At 35.7% G+C, this 20,352-nt stretch overlaps 7 protein-coding genes and 1 pseudogene across 7 annotated transcripts; 5 read left to right on the plus strand and 3 right to left on the minus strand.

Moving 5' to 3' along the window:
• Window positions 1–156: 156 nt before the first annotated feature.
• LOC108856780 (mitochondrial outer membrane protein porin 1) lies at window positions 157–1,824 on the minus strand. The gene is made up of 6 exons (XM_018630661.2): window positions 1,667–1,824; window positions 1,482–1,549; window positions 1,232–1,342; window positions 1,070–1,156; window positions 753–961; window positions 157–662 (listed from the first exon to the last, which is right to left on the minus strand). The coding sequence occupies exons 1-6, from the start codon at window positions 1,713–1,715 to the stop codon at window positions 356–358; spliced, it is 831 nt and encodes a 276-aa protein (XP_018486163.1). The 5' UTR covers window positions 1,716–1,824; the 3' UTR covers window positions 157–355.
• Window positions 1,825–2,234: 410 nt separating this feature from the next.
• Window positions 2,235–2,752, minus strand: LOC108860910 (uncharacterized). The gene has a single exon (XM_018634755.2). It carries the CDS (start codon window positions 2,721–2,723, stop codon window positions 2,235–2,237), a length of 489 nt encoding a protein of 162 aa, XP_018490257.1. The 5' UTR covers window positions 2,724–2,752.
• Window positions 2,753–3,109: 357 nt separating this feature from the next.
• Window positions 3,110–3,894, plus strand: LOC130502074 (uncharacterized). Its single transcript, XM_056996892.1, has one exon. The coding sequence runs from the start codon at window positions 3,199–3,201 to the stop codon at window positions 3,670–3,672; it is 474 nt and encodes a 157-aa protein (XP_056852872.1). The 5' UTR covers window positions 3,110–3,198; the 3' UTR covers window positions 3,673–3,894.
• Window positions 3,895–6,117: 2,223 nt separating this feature from the next.
• LOC108861006 (uncharacterized) lies at window positions 6,118–6,604 on the plus strand. The gene has a single exon (XM_018634837.2). It carries the CDS (start codon window positions 6,118–6,120, stop codon window positions 6,496–6,498), a length of 381 nt encoding a protein of 126 aa, XP_018490339.1. The 3' UTR covers window positions 6,499–6,604.
• A 1,376-nt stretch (window positions 6,605–7,980) lies between these two features.
• Window positions 7,981–10,508, minus strand: LOC130502073 (homeobox-leucine zipper protein ATHB-20-like; annotated as a pseudogene).
• A 160-nt stretch (window positions 10,509–10,668) lies between these two features.
• On the plus strand, window positions 10,669–12,749 carry LOC108857170 (pyruvate, phosphate dikinase regulatory protein 2). Its single transcript, XM_018631115.2, has 3 exons — window positions 10,669–11,501; window positions 11,660–12,299; window positions 12,377–12,749. Exons 1-3 carry the CDS (start codon window positions 11,115–11,117, stop codon window positions 12,481–12,483), a joined length of 1,134 nt encoding a protein of 377 aa, XP_018486617.1. The 5' UTR covers window positions 10,669–11,114; the 3' UTR covers window positions 12,484–12,749.
• A 2,130-nt stretch (window positions 12,750–14,879) lies between these two features.
• Window positions 14,880–16,360, plus strand: LOC108860016 (peroxidase 27). The gene is made up of 4 exons (XM_018633923.2): window positions 14,880–15,160; window positions 15,274–15,459; window positions 15,547–15,706; window positions 15,824–16,360. The coding sequence occupies exons 1-4, from the start codon at window positions 14,948–14,950 to the stop codon at window positions 16,222–16,224; spliced, it is 960 nt and encodes a 319-aa protein (XP_018489425.1). The 5' UTR covers window positions 14,880–14,947; the 3' UTR covers window positions 16,225–16,360.
• Window positions 16,361–16,723: 363 nt separating this feature from the next.
• Window positions 16,724–20,227, plus strand: LOC108862529 (starch synthase 2, chloroplastic/amyloplastic). Its single transcript, XM_056996895.1, has 8 exons — window positions 16,724–17,187; window positions 17,434–18,079; window positions 18,171–18,235; window positions 18,322–18,399; window positions 18,488–18,598; window positions 18,692–18,736; window positions 18,827–19,000; window positions 19,087–20,227. The coding sequence occupies exons 1-8, from the start codon at window positions 16,885–16,887 to the stop codon at window positions 20,041–20,043; spliced, it is 2,379 nt and encodes a 792-aa protein (XP_056852875.1). The 5' UTR covers window positions 16,724–16,884; the 3' UTR covers window positions 20,044–20,227.
• The last annotated feature ends 125 nt before the right edge of the window (window positions 20,228–20,352 follow it).

Consider the following 20,352-nt stretch of genomic DNA (forward strand, 5'->3'; position numbering starts at 1 on the left):
AAATTTTACATTCATTCAAAAAAAAAAAAAAAATACGAAATTAGATGTTGTGTTTGAAGAAAAAATATGAAGTAAAATCAATGCAATGCAAGTGTTAACCCCATAGGATAAAAAAAGATCAAGAAAACAAATTGAAAATGCAGAGGGGAAGAAAAAGAGAGGAAAAGGATCTTTAGAGTTTCATCGTATCACCAAGACAGACGGATCAATTAATCCAAATTTATTATGCTCTACAAATCCGATAAGAAACTGAGGAAAAGATTTGAGCAGTAACCATTAAAACAACCAAACCAAGCAGTACACCGCATCAGAAAAAACTTGCTTTGGTTGGATATTCATCAGTTGGCTCTCATTTTCAAGGCTTGAGAGAGAGGGCCAAACCAACCTTAGCATTCTTGTCAATAGCCTTAGTGTCAACTTCTCCAGAGATGGTGAAGAAGGATTTGGGTGTCCACTGGTGCTGAATGAGTGCATTGGCTATCCCGGCACTGTTCACACGAGCCTTTACAGTGGTCAAGGGGTCAAGCGAATGCTGCGTTCCCACGGTTATGGTGTTGACATTGGTGGAGAACTTGTGGTTCACTTCAGCTCCAACAGCGGTGTTGAACAGCGGGTTAACAAGGTGGTAGAATGAAGCGTTGACAGTATCTCCTTTGTCGTTCCTAAACAAACAAGATAAGCCAAGATATCTTTTTAATCAAAAACCCCATCTTACATCCACAAGTATCTCTCACAAAGGTATTCACACTTACAGGGTAAGGGAGGCAATTAAATCATCCTTGATGAAGTTAACTCCAGCATTGATCTTGGTGAAACTGCCTGATTTGGTGTCGAAGGAAACATCAGTACCAAGGGCCAACACATTGGTACCCATAACACCAGAGAAGTTGACAGTGGGGTTTTGAGTCAAGCCCATGCTTGTGCTGATACCAGCATATTCATGCAAGTACTGAAGCTCAATCTGTTTATAAAAAGGAAGAAACCACCATTATGAAGTTAGGAAAAGGCAGTATCTCATCAAAAAATATATAACAAAGAAATACAGATGCTTGAGAAAAAAGTGAAATACCTTGCCGGAGTTTTGGTCAGGGGCCCTGAAGCTGAAGATGGACTTCAATCCAGGTGCAGCCTCATCAACCGTAGCAGTGATCAAAACCTGAACCACATAGAGAGGTAATAAGATAATCTGATACAAGAAAGTAGTATCCGGGAAGGGAGGGAACAGACATACGGTATTGTCAGTGGAAACTCTCAAATCGGTAGTGGTGTTTTTTTGCTTGAGTTGAAAAGCAACATCTCCCAAGAGTGAGTCACCTTTCTTGGTTCCAGTTGAAGTGATGGCCTAAGATGGTAACAGGCAAAGAAAGAAAGAAGGAGCTAAGCTTATGTATCACAATGCTTACTACTGCAATCAATCAATCAATCAATCAATCTCAGAAGTGAACTTTAAAAGCTAAATAAAAAAAAAAATGGAAACTTACAACACCGGAAGGAGTGGAAGTGGTGATACTGAATTTCTGGTCGCTGTTGTGGTCCTTGTACAGCAGATCTGTCAGCAAAAAAAAAACATTATAGAGATCCCTTTGATATTTCCACATCCTACCTAGCATGAATCAAACAGCTCCTTCCAAATTTTAATACACGCATGAAAGTAGAGTAGTTTCACCTTTGGCTTTTTTGCCGATGTCAGTGTAGAGACCTGGTCCTTTCCCCATTCTTGAGAGATGATAATTATCGAGAGGGATTCGAAGAAGACACTACAGAACAAAACCTCTCTGCTTTCTTTCTGTGGCGTCTATAACTAAAACCCTAAATTTTTATTCTTTTTATTTTGGTCGAAAGGTTAAATTTTATGAGCCGTCGGATCGTCACTCGCTCTGTCAGTTTTCCTCATCTACAGCCGTCCATATTTTTCATTCTCCACTAATCATTTTCTTTTAGTACTTAACCATTTTTAAGTCCTTCGAATCAGGGAACGGTCTGATGGCATATTCCATCGTTCTTTCTAGTTTGGACCTCAAAATTGTCCTCTTTTGAGGCCCATTCAGTTGTCGATGATGACGCCCATGTATGATCAAATTGTATCCCTATATATTTTATTTTTACTATAACTAAATACAACAATCTTACAAAAAAAAACAGCGTAATTACTAATTACAAAAAAAGTTGTAACGCAACAAATATTTGATATACAGACACGATTTGTCTCATTTGAATATCATAAAAGTCAACCTCTAAGTTTTCTTCAACAGCTTAATAATGCGTTTAATCGCAGACATAAACTCTTTCTCCTTCTCTGGAACCACCGAATGATATGCATTCTCCTTCCATGCTCTGTAGAAAAACGATTCTTTCTCCACGAATATGGTAGCTTTGTTTCTGTTGCACGTTCCCTTCTTCACAGTATCCGACATTTCGTTAAGTAGCGATTCAGATTTCACCAAAGAACTCAACTCCTCTTTCAAATCACCTTTTGTTTCCTTCTTCAACGTTTTCAACTCTCCCAGCAATTTCTTCGCATTCTCAATCTCTTTTGTAAGTTTGTCGTTCAGGAGTTCTCTTTCTTCTTCTACTTTTAATGTTGTTAATGTTTCGGGTTTTACATCTCGGAGTTTCACTAGCTTCACGTCTCTCGCTGCAGCCTCTTCGATGTTCCATCCCAATGCGATTACTAGGGTCACGATAAGACCACCTGCAGGTAGTGTTATATTTTTTCTTGCCATATTGTATTGTTTCAAATTGATCAAGGAAAATCTTCTCGTGTCATACTATATACGAGAGGATTGTGACTTATTTTCGGTGGTACGTAGCCTTTACATAGAAAAATGTTTTCTAAAAAAAAAAAAAGTAGAAGTTTTTTTTTTTTGACATGTCTAAAAGTAGAAGGTAAATTTGGATATATTGACGTTCTATTCTTAAATGCTAGTATTAAAATAAAATTTTGGAATTAGATTTTAATTTAAACATTGCGAAATTTATGGATAACCAACTAAAGATGAGTATAACTGAGTCAATACGATACGTTGACCATCAATTTATGTACATACTATTATTAGTCACAGATCATAGTATAAAATACCTTAAACATAGAAGACAAGAACTCGCATCTCTGCTCACCTCTTTTCCTTTAACAAACTATATATTTGAATATAATTTCAAATTTATTTGTTAAGGGAAAAATTAAACTGAGCTCTAGTCATGGCAAAGATCTCCTTATTGCTTTTCGTCATGGCCCTTGTTGCCTCTCTCCACGCTTATGAAGCTCACCGCATGGGAAAATTCGATGAAGCAATTGAAAAAGACTTGCACAAAGCCGAGGCCCAGATCGAGGAAGACATAAAGGCAACAAAAACGAGCATTCAAGGTTTGACAACTGAGATGAAAACCTTGAGCAAATCTGAAGAGATGTTAAATCAACTTGGAAAAGATCACAAAACGGATATGGAGGTAGCTCCTTATGGAAAGAAACTCAGAACATTCAGCAGGGCAGCAAAAAATGTCACGAAAGCACCACCTGCAAAAAACAAGAAACCTGCACCACCTGCAAAAAACAAGAAACCTGCACCACCTGCAAAAAACAAGAAACCTGCATCACCTGCAAAAGACAAGAAACCTACATCCGTAATCCAAACGATCTTGCAGGATTTTGGGCTAAACGGAGGGAGGGATTGACAAAACATAATAATCAGGGTCTGATTAGTGTTTTGAGTGAGTTTTAAGGAGTATTGAACTTGTTCATGGAGTTTAGCTTTACAAGTGAGAGGAGCAAATAATTCCCCACATAGTATATAAGTTGCGTTGCTGTCATTTTGTAATTAATAATACAACTAAATGAAATATTATAACTACTTATGATATCATAATATGTTTTTATGCGAAATTTTTTTATTTTTTTTTATGACAGCTTTCTATTAGATCAAAACTCAATCAACTGTGTCTTTTTTTTTTGCATACAACGTTTGAGATATCTGTTTATAAAATACTATAGATGACCAAATTAGTTTACAAAACGGTGAAACGTTTTCTCAAATAGATATAGATGACAAATTGATGGAATGAGGCTTAATAGATGTATGTATACTTACAGATAAAAATTATTTAGGGGTTGATATATCCACTAACATAATCATGTGATCTTCAACATTATTTCTATTTTTTTCGAGTCTTAGGAGATTTTCTACATAAAAGATAATAATTGTAAAATCTATATATTTTTTTAAAAAGATTCACGTTTTACATTTAATGTGTAACCTATATTAGCTAATAATGATAAAATGTAAATTTCAAACAAATAATTACAGTGGTTCAAATACTATTGGTTTAAAATTATGGAAAATAGCTGAATATAAATTAGTACATTTATACAAAACTTCTTACATCTCATAATAAGTTTAAATTGCACTTTTTCTTTTCTAATTTCATTTCATGTATTAATTTGACCATCGTATTTTAGACAAAGATCCGCTAATAGAAATGACTTTCCCTAATGTTTTATTATTTTTCTTTCATAAAATATCTTTTTCCGTTCTTCGCACAGCTTTTAAAAACAAAGTTCTAATTTTTCTTCTCTATTATTTTAGCATATTAACTAGAGATATAAAATTGTGCAATGCATAATAAATACAATAAAATTTCTAATAATTTTCTTAGTATATGTGAGAATAACTTACTATAAACATGTTGACTAATATTTTAGTTCGGAACACTGAATTTTTTATAACAAAGTGCTTATAGCATACTTTTGATGCAATTGCATAAGACTAATATATAATGGTTCTCGTAAACCTTAAATTTGATTACTTCTTTTTTGTATTGAGTGTTGATTTATATTGTTTCGCTTCCCAAGTGCTACCCATAAGCTGAAACTAAATATTTTCTTAAATAATTTTCCTAGCATAAAACTTTGTACATAAGAGTACCATTAACCCTCTTGGTGCTTATCAATTTTTTGATTAAAAAAAGAAGGAAAGAAAAGAAGAAGAAGAAGAATAGCTCTGTCTCTGCTTGGTCTTTTTGCAGGTTTCATTGACATGTGGCGATCCGCGATTGGTTTTTTTAAATTTTTTTTTTAATCGCACAAAAAAAAATTAAATTTTGAACACTCATTTTTTTAGCTCCTCCGTTAATGATGCTCTAAAGTGAGTACATAGTATCTTAATTTACATTTAACCATTATAAAATTTAGTATAGTTTTCTTATTTGAGCAGTCTAGGTCGAGATCTATAAAATGGTTCTGATCTATTATCTATACATATTTTTTGAACAAGTATTTATTTATGTGAGTGATTGTGGTGAGTTATATGTTGGCTCATCGCTAAATTTTACACGAAAAAAACAGAGAAATATCGTAGGATAATCCTAAATTTTTGTTGTTATCACAAATGTAGTCTCTAAAAACCAAAATGACCAAATATTCTATTAAAAAGGTAAATATACAATTATACCCTATGATTAACTAATATAGATCTTAGAATTTAAAGTTAATGGACAGAGTTTTGGAATTGAAATTTAAAATTTCATAAAATAAAAAATAAATATTAAAAGTTGAAAATAAAAATAAAAATTTTAAAAATAGTTCCAAACACACATTTTTGAATTTTAAAAAAGAAAATTTGAAACAAATAATTCAAAAAATAAAATTTATAGAAAAATTCGAATTTGAAAACATACAATTTGAAACTATAAATTTTTTTTTTATAAATATTATTTTTAGTTTTTAGTTTTTATTTATTTGCTTTTATATATCTAGAGTATAAAAATCTTTTAACTATTAAATGAAACATTTTGGTCATTCTTTTTCTTCACAAAAACTTGAAATTGTCTAAGAGTTGCCCCAAAAATTATATAGGAATCTTATTACGGAATTTCCATAATATAAGGTTAGAACTTCGAAATTGGAAGGATTTGAATAAGATGACTACAAAAAAAAATTGCGACTTTTATGGGTGGCCAAAGAAAACTAATAAACGAAGTCAATACCATTCGCGCTCACCATCAAAACAAGGTTACTATTTTTACGCACAGGTAAAGGCTATAGATTCTTTAAGAAATGAACACACTAAAATATAGTTTGATCTAATTAAATCAAATTTACTTCAGGGAAAATTAATCCGTAACATGGAAAAGATCTCCTTTGTACTTTTGGTTGTGGTCCTTATTGCCTTTGTACATGTCTCTGAGGCTCAATCTTCTAAAGAAGGCGAAGAAAAAGTAATTGAAAAAGACCTGCATGAAGCAAAGGACTTAATCGAAGATGACTTGAAGGAAAAGGAAAAGAACATCAAGAGCTTGGAAAGCGAGGTGAATATGTTAACCAAATCTGAGAAGATGTTGAATGACATCGGAGAAGCTTACAAAAATGGTACGAGTCTAGAACCTTACGGGAAAAAGCTCAAGAAATTTAATAGGAAGGTTAAGCAGGCACCAAAGGGAAAGAGATACGGATCCGTAGTTCAAAACATTTTGAAGGATTTGGGATTAAACGGAGGGAGAAACTGAAACAATATTAACTAGGGTTTGATGGATGTTTTGATGCGTTTTAGGAGGTTTCAAATTGTCTTTACAAATGAGATGAGCAAATATCTTTCACATAGTATGTATTTAATTAATTGCATCCACTGAATAATAAATCAATTGTAATACAATTTAATGTATTACTTATATTATCTATCTTTGTGCTAATTTTGCTAATAATTAGTTATTAATATTTACATTGTAATATTATTACTTATAATATCTAATCTATCTTTGTGCTAATATTTTATTAATTAGTTATTAATACATTGTAATGGTTAAACTGAAATTTTGATATAGCATATATATACTTTTCAAAAGTTATTTTGTAAAATGATACTTTTTCGTAACAGTGGCTTTTATGTCCATTCCGTGAAACAAGAAAGGAGACAGCGATATGTCGAATTAAAAAAAAAATCAAGATTCGTCTCATAAGAGAAAGCACCCAAAAGATGAGTGAACAGATCTTTCAGTTCTTGTTTTATTCTGTTTGATGTGTTCTTCTTTGTGTTTTTGGAACGTGTGCTTCAGTAGCCTTCCTTCCTATATATCTTCAGTCCTACTTATTATATATTTTTTGTTGTTGTATGAATAATGTAAATATTTGAAGAAAGTAATGTAAGATCTGTCGGATACCACCATCAGATAGATTTGGCTCAACTATTTTGAACCAGCAAAAAGTAAATGGTATCTGGAGAAGATCAGAGGGTCATTTTAAGTGAGGAGCGCGAACGTGATTCATTGGTTCATCATGTATATATTACATGCAACTATTAAGTATGTGATGCCCCTTTTTAAAAAAAAACTATTAAGTATGTGACCCATGGGATTAATAACGATCTAGATACATGCATGAGTGTTTTCAGTAGTTTTGTAATATTCAGGCAAAATTGTAATTCAGCGAAAGTTCGTTGTTTTAGATTACAAGTTGCAAAAAGGAAGAAAATTACAAAGATAATAAACAAATAAAATTAGCTTTACATATAATATAAGTCATGGATCATGTTACGTAACTGGCAGAGCTGGAATCCCACTCGAGGTCACATGCATTTGAATCTTTCTCACATGCATAATATAAAATTTGCAGTTATATTTATTATAATTTTCTTGAAGACTTCATGGTTTTAGTCCCACCCAACTGGTTAGAGGTAGATTTTTTTTGTTGGATTCAAGTGGTTTTGATGTCTAACTTGGAACTTGATCCACACACACAACCAGTTGTCATAGACTACTTCAAAGAGTTTCTTTGTATAAATGAATGAAACGTAGTTTATAAATCTTTGTCAGGTTGGGATAAGACTCTTATCATAAGAGCCATATTCGAATGTATTCGTATTAACCTTTTGTTAATTAATGGCAATGCTTCTGATCACTTCGTCCAGTTTTCCGTAACTAGCAAAAATGTGTGAGATGGTTTTATGATTAACTTCATCAAGTTGTAAACTCATGATCCATATATAAGTTGCTAAAAAAAAATTAACTTCATTTATTAAATCATAACAACAACAAATTTCCCACTATACACCAACGCTCTACAAACCCAAAACAAACAAAGTAAAAGCCAACTTAAATTAAAAGATTAACAATACTTCCAAATAGTCATATTCAAATAAGTGATGATTGTTTCTTCTCCTGATGATGATGATGATGATGATGATGATGATGATGATAATGACATGGTGGTGGTGCCCTCGAGCTATATATAGGATCATGAATCAGTTGAATTGGTGGTTGTGATTTGGGTCAGACCATCCCCAGTAAGCGGCCGACGTCGTTTCATCAATGCCATTAAACATGTTACAGAAGCTCTCTTCTTGAACCATTTCATTATTCTGTTGATGATGGTCATGATTATGTGTAGAAGACGGAATCGATGAAGGGAAAAGGTTTTTGATCGTGTTCACATGTGTTGTAGTGGTCTCTCTAGGAATCTCCAGATTTATGTCTGAGCTATTTTCTGTGCTTCCATTGTTGCTCCATGAAGCTTCTGTTTCCCTCTTTATTATGCTTGCTTCGTTACAATCTTTGTTCTTTAAAGACATTACCTTAAGCATCAAATCAAATGTTGAGTTTTAGAATTTAGACAAAATTAGTTCATTGAGGCACATGTAGATCCAAAATGTTGTATTCATTAGTTACGATTTCATTACTAAGTGACATTTAGCTAAGACCTATTTCAATATATTGTTTGATATATCAGCAAAGTTATTTAGAAAATGACTGAAATATATACTTATAAAGTAAGATATAAAACCTTCTTTCATAATGATTTTTAATTTATGTAAGGCTACAGAATTTAGATGTTTACTTGAGTTATTTTTTTCTGTAAAAAAAGACTTGTAACCATTACCTTTGTAATACTTAAATAGATTCTGTTTTTAACGAGATTTAGTAAAAATCATTCGAAAGCCCCAAAAAGATAGTTAAGTCAACTAGTATGTATTCCCTCTCTTTTCAAATTAATCTTTTTAGAAAAAAATGTTCTAAAAAGATGTATTTTTACTTTTTTCAATGTAATTTTTAATAGATAATAATGATAAACTTTAAATTTCAAGAAAATTAATTATATTTAATAAATTTTGATTAGTTAAAAGTTACGAAAAAATATTAATCACAAAAAACTATATACTTAAAATTTAATGTATTTTATTAATAAATGTGAAAAATTCGAAACATAGATTAATTTGAAGTGGAAAGAGTATATAATATTGTTCTCTTATCTGGTTAGCGGTTGCCTCACATGCCAGTACTTGAAAGTCAGATGAGAAGGTATTAATTAATACATTGATCACCTAGAACCATTTGTTTAACAAACAAAACACTTACTGCCTTTTGACAAACATCTTATAGTGTTGGATCATGAGCCTAACAATAATCTATTGCATTTCATATATAATTAGCCATGCACATTTAAACTGGACAAATTCATGAAGCAATCCAAGTAAAAAAAAAGTGGTCAAAATTTGTATTAATTAAACTTAAAACATGTTTTCTCCAAAATATTTCAAAAAGGAAGAGAAATACTTAAAACATGTTTACTCTTAAACTTATGAGATATCAGATTCATTTTTACTTTATTAATCTGGTAAAACCAAACAACCCAACCAATGTCAAGCTAAAAGTTAAAAAAAAACACTTTGTACATATAATTAGATAAATGCATATATGTTATATATACCTCAGCAAGGAGTTTCTTGTTGTGGGCAAGAAGAGAATCATTGTCAGACTTAAGAGAATCAAACTGTTTCTTGAGTGCATCATAGTCTCTTTCGAGCTGTCTAGTCTTCCACCTAGCTCTCCTGTTTTGAAACCAGATCGCTATTTGCCTCGGTTGCATCCCCAATGCTTTAGCTAGTTGTATCTTCCTCTCTGGATCAAGCTTGTTACCAAGCTCGAAGCTCTTTTCTAATACCTTAACTTGCTCTAATTGCAGCCTCTTCTTCTTCTCTCCAAGCATCATATGTGACCCATCGTCTGATAAATTAATTCTCCTCATCAACAGATTGATGAGGATCGTCTCGCACGTTCGTTAATGACATAGATCTGTTCATCATGTAGTTTCCTCCTCCTATTTACACCAACAAGACAATAAAAGTTACTTATAAATTTTAGTTGTCTATCTATGTAGAGAGAAACTAGTACCATTGAAGGGATGAGGAGGAAGACAAGAAGGGAGCTGATCAGGGGTAATGTCTTCACGAAGTTGTTGGAACATAAAACCATGTTGAGGAAATGCCATCTCCAATCTAAATCCTGCGGCTGCGTCTGTGGTTGGATCAAACACATGCAAATTAACTCAACCTGCAGTGACTGATATATTTGGATTGGGAAGTTATCAGCTAGGAGTGTTCAAATGCTTATATTTTGGAAATGAAGAACAAATGAATCTGGGAGTTTCTTGTGGATCTCATCAACCTCTCATATAAGAAGACAAATAGACAGAGGAGAAACGGATCAAGTTAGGGAGGTTTCTAGGACCCATCATTTTTTTTTTTTATAATTGAGTAGGATTATATTTTTATTATTATTCTATACATAATACTTCATGTATGTACAAACTCTTTAATCTTCTTAGCAATAAAAAAAAGAAAATTATTTTAACAATTAAGTGTAATTTCTCATAGAGATGACACACATGGAATAGCATGACATATTCATCATGATTTCTTAATTTCCAGCTATCTTTTATTTTTTGGTGTCACTTATTCCGAGCTATCTATCTTTATGGGCCATAAATAATGGCTGAACCCGTCATATCAAACGAAGCCCAAAGATGCTATACAGACCGTCCCAAATCAAATCTGAACCATAACGGCCTATTAGCAAAGTGGCGAGAGCAACTAGTAGCTGCCACAAGCCCATAGATGACAAGACCAGAAACAGAGTAAGAAGCTTTGAGAAGGGAGTGGGGTGTCCCGAGTTTCGATTTGAACGGCATACATAGATAGATGAGGAGAGTCCACATGATTGAGAAAAGCAAAGCAAAGCAACGAAAGAGACGGAGATGAAAGAGCACACAATCCAAAATTTTCTCATTTTCAAAATGGTGTGTTAAAAAAATCAATTTTAGCGGTAAAGAAAGATAGAAACGTAACCCGTCGATGATGAATCAACAAGGCCATCCCGAGCCTGATTCCGAACCTCCTCCTTCTCCTTCGAGCCCTCGGACACCGAAGAAGAAGGTTAGTTCCAAACTGAATCGATGGTCCATGGGCCGAGCTTTACGATCCGGTGCTGTTAAGATCGACCGTCCGACTCATCGTACTGATAATAACAACGACGCACCTTCCCGTCAAGTAACGACGAACGAGGAGGCTGATCGAAAGACGTCTGCGATCGATAGTGATGACGTGGCGGGAAAGTCGATATATATGCTTTCAGACGGGACAGGGTGGACGGCTGAGCACTCCGTTAACGCCGCTTTGGGCCAATTCGAAGATCCTTTGGTCAATCGTGGCTTTCCCGTTAACACACACCTCTTCTCTTGGGTATGTATCACTATTAACAGCTTCTTTTTTAATTCGCTGAGAATTTTAATTATTGATTTTTTTTATTGGCTGAGAGTTTTAATTATTGATCATATGAGCAAAAAGACATGATCCTTAAATATGAATTGTATGTTTTCTTTTTTGTTGGGATTGGTCAGGTGGAGGATGAAGAGAAGCTGTTAGAGATTATCAAGCAGGCGGCGAAGCAAAAGGCAATGTGTTTCTACACTTTAGCCAATCCTTCTATGTCCAAATCCGCTAAAGAAGCTTGTGATCAGTTGGGAGTGCTTTCTGTTGACATCTTAGGACCAATCATCCAAGGCATTGCCTCTCACTTGGGTGTGTCTCCGTCAGGTCTTACTCGTGGAGCTGCCGGTAGGCTCAAGACTCTCAACGACGCATACTTCAAAAGAATCGAAGCCATTGAGTTTACCATTAAGCAAGACGACGGGACTTTGCCAGAGAACTTAGGCAAGGCTGATATCATTCTTGTCGGTGTTTCACGGACGGGAAAGACGCCTCTGTCCACTTATATTGCTCAGAAAGGGTACAAAGTCGCAAATGTACCGTTTGTGATGGGTGTGGAACCGCCCAAGACGCTTTTTGAGGTTGAACCGAGGAGAGTTTTTGGTTTGAAGATTCAACTTGTTGTGCTGCAAGCCATCAGGAGAACTAGGGCTAAAACGTTAGGTGTGGATACGGTAGGAGAGAACAGATACTCTGGCTTCGATCTTGTTCGGAAAGAACTTGATTTCGCGTCAAAGATCTATGCCAAAAACCCTGGATGGGCCGTAATTGGTAATAACACAACACACACACTTAAACACCATTCTGTTTTTGCTATCTTGTCATAATTATTCTTGTGGCGGTTGCAGATGTGACGAATAAAGCAATAGAAGAAACCGCAGCTGTGATTCTGCGGCTTTATCATGACGGTAGCGACAGTAGTACTTCTGTACCATGTATCTCAAAACGCTTTTAAGCTCACAAGAACACAGTTTTTCGGTACTATATATTTTAACTAATCAAACCTAGGCGGCTGTATTTTGTTTACTCAAAATTTTGTATTTTCTTGTACGTTTTCATGGAAACAATCAACTAGTTAAGATGCGGGAAAGTAATAATTATGGGGTTAGGTTTATATTCAAGAAATATTGGCATGTGATTTACCATTTGTAGCAGAATATGCCACTATTTATGTAAACAAGAATAAGTATCATCAGCAATTAGTTGAAAGGTTACATACAACTTGGATATGTTATAGCAAAGTTGACACAAGTTTTTGGATTCATTCAGAATTTTTTATAGAGCTCTGTACGTTGTCGTTGATCTGGTAAACTATTTCTATTTGATTATGAAGTTTTATTTATGATTGCTAGTTAATATATTTTCATCCACATGATTAATAGGATATTAATACATGACTCCACCAAACGAAGGTTAAAACGTAGCGGTCAAATGATTGGAGGAACATGCAAATAACATTACGGGGACCTATAATGCATGGATAATATATGCATGTGGGATCAAATAATTGCTGGCGACATAACGTCTAGGAATTAAACATTTCATTGACAAATATTATACGTGTATAATTAATTGTTTGCGATAACGTCCAAGAATATAGAAGTCCATTAACAAAGATTATAAGTATATTCTTAGTAAGATTAAAATTTAGTTAAATACTTTCAAGTGTCATTACCGTCCCCAGCTAAATAGATTGATTATCCAGTATGTGTTTACACTTTACATCGTGCGTCTCCTCGTCGCTAGTTAACATATTACTTACTATTAGTTAGCTAACGAGTTAGACTTAATAAAAAGCTGACATTGTTCTTCTGTAACAATCAACTTGTGTTGATTTACAGTACTATGATAAACATTTTAACAGCCTGTAACTGGTGCAACTGAAGGGGAACTATTGATTTCATAAGTTTTTTTTTTCAATTCTTGGTTTAACAACATACCTTAATTCTAAACTTATATTTTTCAGAAAATCGAATATACATGAGTCGTACTTCTTAAAACTATTTTCTGGCACATCTTATCTGTTTTTATTTAAAATTTTAGAAAAGCTACAACTATATTTTAGCATGCGCATAGCAAAAAAGTATATTTTAGCATGCTTTTAATAGAAAGGCATAATACTCCATGTCCTATATGGTTCTTATTGCTATGTCTAGGGCTGGGCAAAAAATCCGAACCCGAAAAACCGAACCGAACCGAACCCGATCCGAAAAAGTAGTACCGAACCCGAACCGAAATTGATTAAATATCCGAACGGATTCAAAATTTTGGTATTTAAAGAACCAAAACCGAACCCGATCCGAACCGAAATATTTTGGGTACCCGAATGTATCCGAAATAAATTTATATACTTAAATATATACATTATTTTTATATGTAATGTATATTAAAAATATTAAAAATATACAAGATACCTTTAAGTTTTCCAAAATACTCGGAAAATATATGCAAATAGTCAAAAGTAAATGTTTAAAATAGCTAAAGTATACTGAAAACCCCAAAATAGTTAAATATCTATTGATTTTTTATCCAAATATTCAAAGAAAACCAATTTATATGTTAAATTAAGGTATTTTGACATATATGTTAGGAAAATTTATATGTAATATATTATATTTCTTATAGATTTTGAAAATTTAAAGTATATAATGAATTTTGAAAATTTAAAAACATTTTAAATGGGTTATCCGAACCCGAACCGAATCCGCAAAGATCCGAACCGAACCCGAACCGAAATTTAGAAATATCCGAATGGGGCTGAAATTTTTGACTCCGAAAACCCGAAACCCGAATGAACTGAACCGAAATCCGAATGGGTACCCGAACGCCCAGCCCTAGGCTATGTCTATTTATGTTTACAGATATACTTTCATATTTTCTCTTGTAAGTTGGAAGTTTTCAGTTAGGTATCAGCAAATTATTATTGATCACTATATATTTTCATTCTGTATATTAGACATTATTTTAACTACATTCGAACAATGGCTTACACACGAAATTTAAAATATAGAACCCAATTTGTGTTTATTGGGATTTTTTGAAAAAAAATTAGGCAGCCATTTGTTTCTGGTGGCGCAGTATACATCAAGCATACGTAACAGAAACATAAGCAATATATATATGCAAGCATGCATAACAAATACTAGTATTACACACAACTAAGTTGTCAATTTGCCTTTTATTTCTACAAACAATGATTGATCATAGAACAACAAATATACAACAAGCATTCCACCGCAGACCGGTGATAGTCAACTACATTTTGATGTTAATTAATATCAATGTTCTAACCACAAACTCTTATAGTATTCAAGTTTCAGTTAAGACTGCTTACATAATCGAGTATAAATAACTTCAATCTTCATCAATAATCCATCATCAATCGAGCAAAAAGCAAAAGCTAAGAGTCAATCTAAAAAATGGCTGCATCTAAGCGATCAGTTGTCTCTTGCTTTTTCTTAGTGTTGTTGCTAGCAGAAGCAAATGCACAAGGCTTGAAAGTAGGCTTCTACAGCAAAACTTGCCCACAGGTCGAGGGTATTGTTAAAAAGGTCGTGTTTGCTGCCATGAAGAAAGCGCCTACCCTCGGTGCTCCTTTGCTTAGAATGTTCTTCCACGACTGCTTCGTGCGGGTATGTTTCTAAATGGCTCATGAATTTTCTAGTCTCTCACTTTCTTAATTAACAATGTGAGATATCGGGTAGAGTGATCGATCATCTAATGAGTGAATCATAATTATCAATAGGGATGTGACGGATCAATTTTGTTAGACTCATCGAACAATCAAGCCGAGAAGAATGCGGTTCCTAACCTAAGCCTTAGAGGGTTTGGCATCATAGACGATTCCAAGGCGGCTCTAGAAAAAGTGTGCCCTGGCATAGTTTCTTGCTCTGATATCTTAGCCCTTATTGCCAGGGACGCAGTGGTTGCAGTGAGTATAATCTTCGCATTAACCTAAAATATTACACAAAAAGTTATTTGAATTCACTGTATATAAATATCTACGTTGACTTTATAGCTTGAAGGACCAACGTGGGAAGTTGAAACGGGAAGAAGAGATGGTAGGGTTTCTAATATCAATGAGGTCAACTTGCCATCGCCTTTTGATAACATCACCAAGCTTATCACCGAATTTAGCACAAAGGGACTCAACGAGAAAGATCTAGTCGTTCTTTCAGGTACGGCCGGACAAGTGCATGATAATATATATATAGTCTGGCTCAGATTGATCACGAGTGAATTGTACTAGTGAATACTGAATACATATAATATGATTTGTCTTTTTTTCTATAAAGGTGGACACACTATTGGAATGGGACATTGTCCTCTGATGTCAAACCGTCTTTACAACTTCACCGGAAGAGGAGACAGCGACCCAAGTTTGGACTCGGAGTACGCCAGTAACCTCAGGAAGAAATGCAAGCCGGCAGACACCACGACGGCTCTAGAGATGGATCCAGGAAGTTTCAAGACATTCGACGTGAGCTACTTCAAGCTAGTGGCAAAGAGAAGGGGGCTATTCCAGTCGGATGCTGCTCTATTGGACAATTCAAAGACTAGGGGTTATGTCTTGCAGCAGGCACGTGGGTCAACCTTCTTCCATGACTTTGGTGTCTCTATGGTGAAAATGGGTCGGAACGGAGTTCTTACGGGTCGTGCCGGGGAGATTCGTAGCATGTGTCGTGTTCGTAACTAAGAGTCTTTTTTTGGTTTAATTCATATGGTTTGCTTCTTTGCTTAATTGCGATTTGTGTTTCTTGGGGATAAGATAAGCCATGTATTTTCCTTCAAAGTCTAAGAAATGGATTAATAATAATTGATTGTTGTGAACAGAAAAATGAATTCATATATCTCAGATATGACGTCATCGTTCCTCCCATGCATATTCGCATTCGTCCACATCTGCCAAGCAGACGAATGTTATTTTCTAAATGGTGGTATTTTATTTATTTGAAAAATAAAATGAAAATGAAAATGAAAATCGCTCGAATCTGTGGTATCAGTAAATTTGGATGGCTCAGATTGCTACGGGTACAGAGAAATCTCGAGGAATAAAAAGTATGTGGCGTAGATCAGTTGCCTAATCCAATGCTTTATGTAATAAAAAAATATAAATAAAATACAAATTTGGGCTCGTGAATCACGCGACGGTATTATTTGAGAGTTTATGGTTATCTCTTCGTGGCCCCCATTTGGGCAAAGATTTTCCATTACACGACTCTGTTTTCTTTTGTTTGATTCTCTAGTCATTTCACTCACAAAGCGCTCTCGTCTTTGTCGCTGCTCTCTGTCGGAACTTCTCTGTGATCTGTTCAAAAATAACCTTTTTCAGTGACGCAATTAGTCGAACGAGTGAATGGCATCAGTTGCTGAGAGCTCTTTCCCTCTGCTGTGTCAAATCAAGAGCCAGCGTCGCGTCACTTCGTCTACGCTTAGGACTTCGAGTCTTGTCCGAGTTTCTTCTCCTGATTTCGCTTCTGGGTCGCTGACATTTCCTCGCCGGAGCTTCGTCTTGGGACGCCGATGGAAGTGCGTGGAAGCTACGGGCTCAGATTCTTCTGGAGCTGCGAGCGGAGGAGATGAGCAGGAGGATGCGCTTCAAGCTACCATCGAGAAGAGCAAGAAGGTTCTTGATATGCAAAGAAACCTTCTTCACCAGGTTCGTAGTAGATCCATCCATCCCTGAGATTAACGCTGACTTTGATCTGGAGTTTCGTTCTGAAATTTTAGTCCTTTTTCTCGTATTCATTGTGAGAATTATGCCAATGAAATTGCTCTGTAAAGATAGAAAAATTCCATCTTTTATGAGCAGTTTGTGAGAATGTTATGAAAATATGCTGATTGTGAACATGATTCTTAATTCTGCTTTGGAGGCTGCTCTTAGATCTATCTTGTTCCTCTGCAGATTGCTGAGAGGAGGAAGCTGGTCTCATCTATAAAAGAAAGCACTCCTAACTTGGACGATGGAACGCCTTCTGCTAAAGAAGATGGAAATACTACTACTGATGCAACTAAGAAAGATAAGATGGATGGAGACGGCAATGGTAGTGTTAGCTCAAGCAGCTGTGGCAAGTCATCCCTGAAGAAAGAACCAGAAGCTAAGCCGAGCAGCAAACAAAACTCAGCCTCTGCAAAATACTCTTCCCCGGTAACCTCTCCTGAGAAAGAGAAACCATCCGGTGTACCCAATACTGGGAAACCTTGGTCTAGCGTAGTAGCTTCTAGTGTAGATCCTCCTTATAAACCATCTTCTACTGTAACCTCTTCGAAGAAAACTACTGATCCTGAAACTTCCTCTGGAAATCCGAGCAAATCTCCTGCTGGTGCATTTTGGTCAGACCCACTACCCTCTTACCTGACTAAAACACCTGAAACATCAAGTATAAAGACACAAGAGTACATGGAAACAAAAGAGGAAAAAATACATGAAGAAGCCTTTAGTGGTATTAATGAACCTTCCAAGGACGAAGAGCAGCCGCCTCCACTTGCTGGAGCAAATGTCATGAATGTGATATTGGTGGCAGCAGAGTGTGCTCCATTTTCCAAAACAGGTAATTACTGCTGTCTTTGATCAATTGTTGCTTGTCCATAAGTAGGCTTCTCTCGGAGTACACAACCTGAAGACTATGTGAAATTATATAGGTGGCCTTGGAGATGTGGCAGGCGCTTTGCCAAAGGCTTTGGCTCGACGTGGACATAGGGTTATGGTAATATTTATCACGGAGTGTGCCTTTCTCTTGTCGTATAAGCTCTCTGGTTGGTTATGGACGTTTTCGTTGTTCTTTTTGGTTAGGTTGTGGTTCCTAGGTATGCAGAGTATGAGGAAGCCAAGGATGTAGGGGTACGGAAGAGATATAAGGTGGCCGGGCAGGTATACCAGCTGGTTAATGGTATCAACATTATAATTTTCTTTCCTATTGAGGTAGAGAAAATTTCACATGGTGTGCACTTAACTGCAGGATATGGAAGTAATGTACTTCCATGCATATATTGATGGTGTGGATTTCGTTTTCATTGATAGCCCTGTGTTTCGGCATCTGAGTAGTAACATTTACGGTGGAAATCGACTCGTAAGATTATATTATTCTCCCTGTTCTTTACTGAAGAAAATCAATAATCAGCCTACATGTACATGAACTAAGTTTGTTTTTTTGTGAATCCAGGATATCTTAAAGCGGATGGTTTTGTTTTGCAAGGCCGCTGTTGAGGTAAACCTTTACTCCAGTACCATGAGCGTAAATGGATAGTTTGTTTCCTTCTTGGACCAACCAAGTTCGGATTCTTGGGAATGTTTGCAGGTTCCTTGGTATGTTCCTTGTGGAGGTGTTTGTTATGGAGATGGAAATTTGGCTTTTATAGCAAATGATTGGCACACTGCTTTGCTACCTGTCTACCTGAAAGCCTATTACCGAGATCACGGTCTAATGAAATACACACGCTCTGTTCTTGTAATCCATAACATTGCTCACCAGGTTAGTATGTCTCAAACTAAAATTTATTTGATTCATTCTTGTATCCAGAGATCTATGCATAAACCTACTCTGGTTGTAAATTTTAGGGTCGAGGACCGGTAGATGATTTCTCACACGTGGATTTACCGGGCCATTACTTGGATAGCTTCAAACTGTACGACCCTGTGGGAGGTGAGCACTTCAACATTTTTGCTGCTGGTCTTAAAGCTGCGGATAGAGTTCTCACTGTTAGCCATGGATATTCCTGGGAGGTTAAGACCTTAGAAGGAGGTTGGGGTCTCCATAACATCATAAATGAAAACGACTGGAAATTTAGAGGGATTGTGAACGGTATCGACACAAAAGAATGGAACCCGAAGTTTGATATTCACTTGCACTCTGATGACTATACAAACTATTCCTTGGAGACTCTTAACGTTGGTAAACCCCAATGCAAAGCTGCATTGCAGAAAGAGCTCGGTTTACCTGTTAGACCTGACGTTCCGCTGATCGGTTTTATTGGAAGATTGGATCACCAGAAAGGTGTTGATTTGATAGCTGAGGCGGTTCCATGGATGATGGGCCAGGATGTTCAGCTGGTTATGTTAGGCACAGGGAGACCCGATCTTGAAGAAGTCCTCAGACAAATGGAGCACCAATACAGGGATAAAGCAAGGGGATGGGTTGGTTTCTCGGTTAAAACAGCTCACAGGATAACAGCTGGTGCAGACATTCTGCTGATGCCTTCGAGATTCGAACCCTGCGGTCTAAACCAGCTTTATGCAATGAATTATGGAACCATTCCGGTGGTCCATGCAGTGGGAGGGTTGAGGGATACGGTTCAACAGTTTGACCCGTACAGTGAAACGGGTCTTGGATGGACGTTTGATAGCGCGGAAGCAGGTAAGCTGATTCATGCTTTAGGAAACTGTTTGTTGACGTATAGAGAGTATAAGGAGAGTTGGGAAGGGCTCCAGAGAAGAGGAATGACACAAGATTTGAGTTGGGATAATGCTGCAGAAAAGTATGAAGAAGTTCTTGTCGCTGCTAAGTATCAGTGGTGAGGTTAATAAAAAGTTGCTTTTACTTTGACTGTTTGTAAAGGAATCTGTCTGTCTTTTGGAATTGTTAAGAAGCATAGTTTTGTAGATTTAGTGAAAAAAATACATTGGAACTTTGCAAATGATCATGCTTTGTAAGCTCAAGCCTTGTGATAAAAGCTCCAGCTATTGGAGTCTCTTACGCTCTCTCTAAGGTGATTCTAAAGTGATAAGACTTGGCAAAGTAGAACAATAGTTTACAATTGCAATAAAACAACATCAATGACTGACTAAAAGTTAACATATAGGGCAACGAGAAATTTAGCGCAGAGC

The sequence above is a fragment of the Raphanus sativus genome, unplaced genomic scaffold (genome assembly GCF_000801105.2).
Source record: "Raphanus sativus cultivar WK10039 unplaced genomic scaffold, ASM80110v3 Scaffold0414, whole genome shotgun sequence".
Classification (NCBI taxonomy): domain Eukaryota; kingdom Viridiplantae; phylum Streptophyta; class Magnoliopsida; order Brassicales; family Brassicaceae; genus Raphanus; species Raphanus sativus.

Bases quoted from the DNA above. Each gene is read 5' to 3' on its own strand.
- LOC108856780 (XM_018630661.2), bottom strand. From the start codon at position 1,715: ATGGGGAAAGGACCAGGTCTCTACACTGACATCGGCAAAAAAGCCAAA. The intron at 962-1,069 runs GTATTTCACTTT...TTTTATAAACAG, and splicing joins CTGACCAAAACTCCGGCAAG to ATTGAGCTTCAGTACTTGCA. The intron at 663-752 runs GTAAGTGTGAAT...TTGTTTGTTTAG, and splicing joins TTAATTGCCTCCCTTACCCT to GAACGACAAAGGAGATACTG.
- LOC108860910 (XM_018634755.2), bottom strand. From the start codon at position 2,723: ATGGCAAGAAAAAATATAACACTACCTGCAGGTGGTCTTATCGTGACC.
- LOC130502074 (XM_056996892.1), top strand. From the start codon at position 3,199: ATGGCAAAGATCTCCTTATTGCTTTTCGTCATGGCCCTTGTTGCCTCT.
- LOC108861006 (XM_018634837.2), top strand. From the start codon at position 6,118: ATGGAAAAGATCTCCTTTGTACTTTTGGTTGTGGTCCTTATTGCCTTT.
- LOC108857170 (XM_018631115.2), top strand. From the start codon at position 11,115: ATGATGAATCAACAAGGCCATCCCGAGCCTGATTCCGAACCTCCTCCT. The intron at 11,502-11,659 runs GTATGTATCACT...GGGATTGGTCAG, and splicing joins ACACACACCTCTTCTCTTGG to GTGGAGGATGAAGAGAAGCT. The intron at 12,300-12,376 runs GTAATAACACAA...TGGCGGTTGCAG, and splicing joins CCCTGGATGGGCCGTAATTG to ATGTGACGAATAAAGCAATA.
- LOC108860016 (XM_018633923.2), top strand. From the start codon at position 14,948: ATGGCTGCATCTAAGCGATCAGTTGTCTCTTGCTTTTTCTTAGTGTTG. The intron at 15,460-15,546 runs GTGAGTATAATC...TTGACTTTATAG, and splicing joins CCAGGGACGCAGTGGTTGCA to CTTGAAGGACCAACGTGGGA. The intron at 15,707-15,823 runs GTACGGCCGGAC...TTTTCTATAAAG, and splicing joins AGATCTAGTCGTTCTTTCAG to GTGGACACACTATTGGAATG.
- LOC108862529 (XM_056996895.1), top strand. From the start codon at position 16,885: ATGGCATCAGTTGCTGAGAGCTCTTTCCCTCTGCTGTGTCAAATCAAG. The intron at 17,188-17,433 runs GTTCGTAGTAGA...GTTCCTCTGCAG, and splicing joins AAAGAAACCTTCTTCACCAG to ATTGCTGAGAGGAGGAAGCT. The intron at 18,080-18,170 runs GTAATTACTGCT...GAAATTATATAG, and splicing joins TGCTCCATTTTCCAAAACAG to GTGGCCTTGGAGATGTGGCA.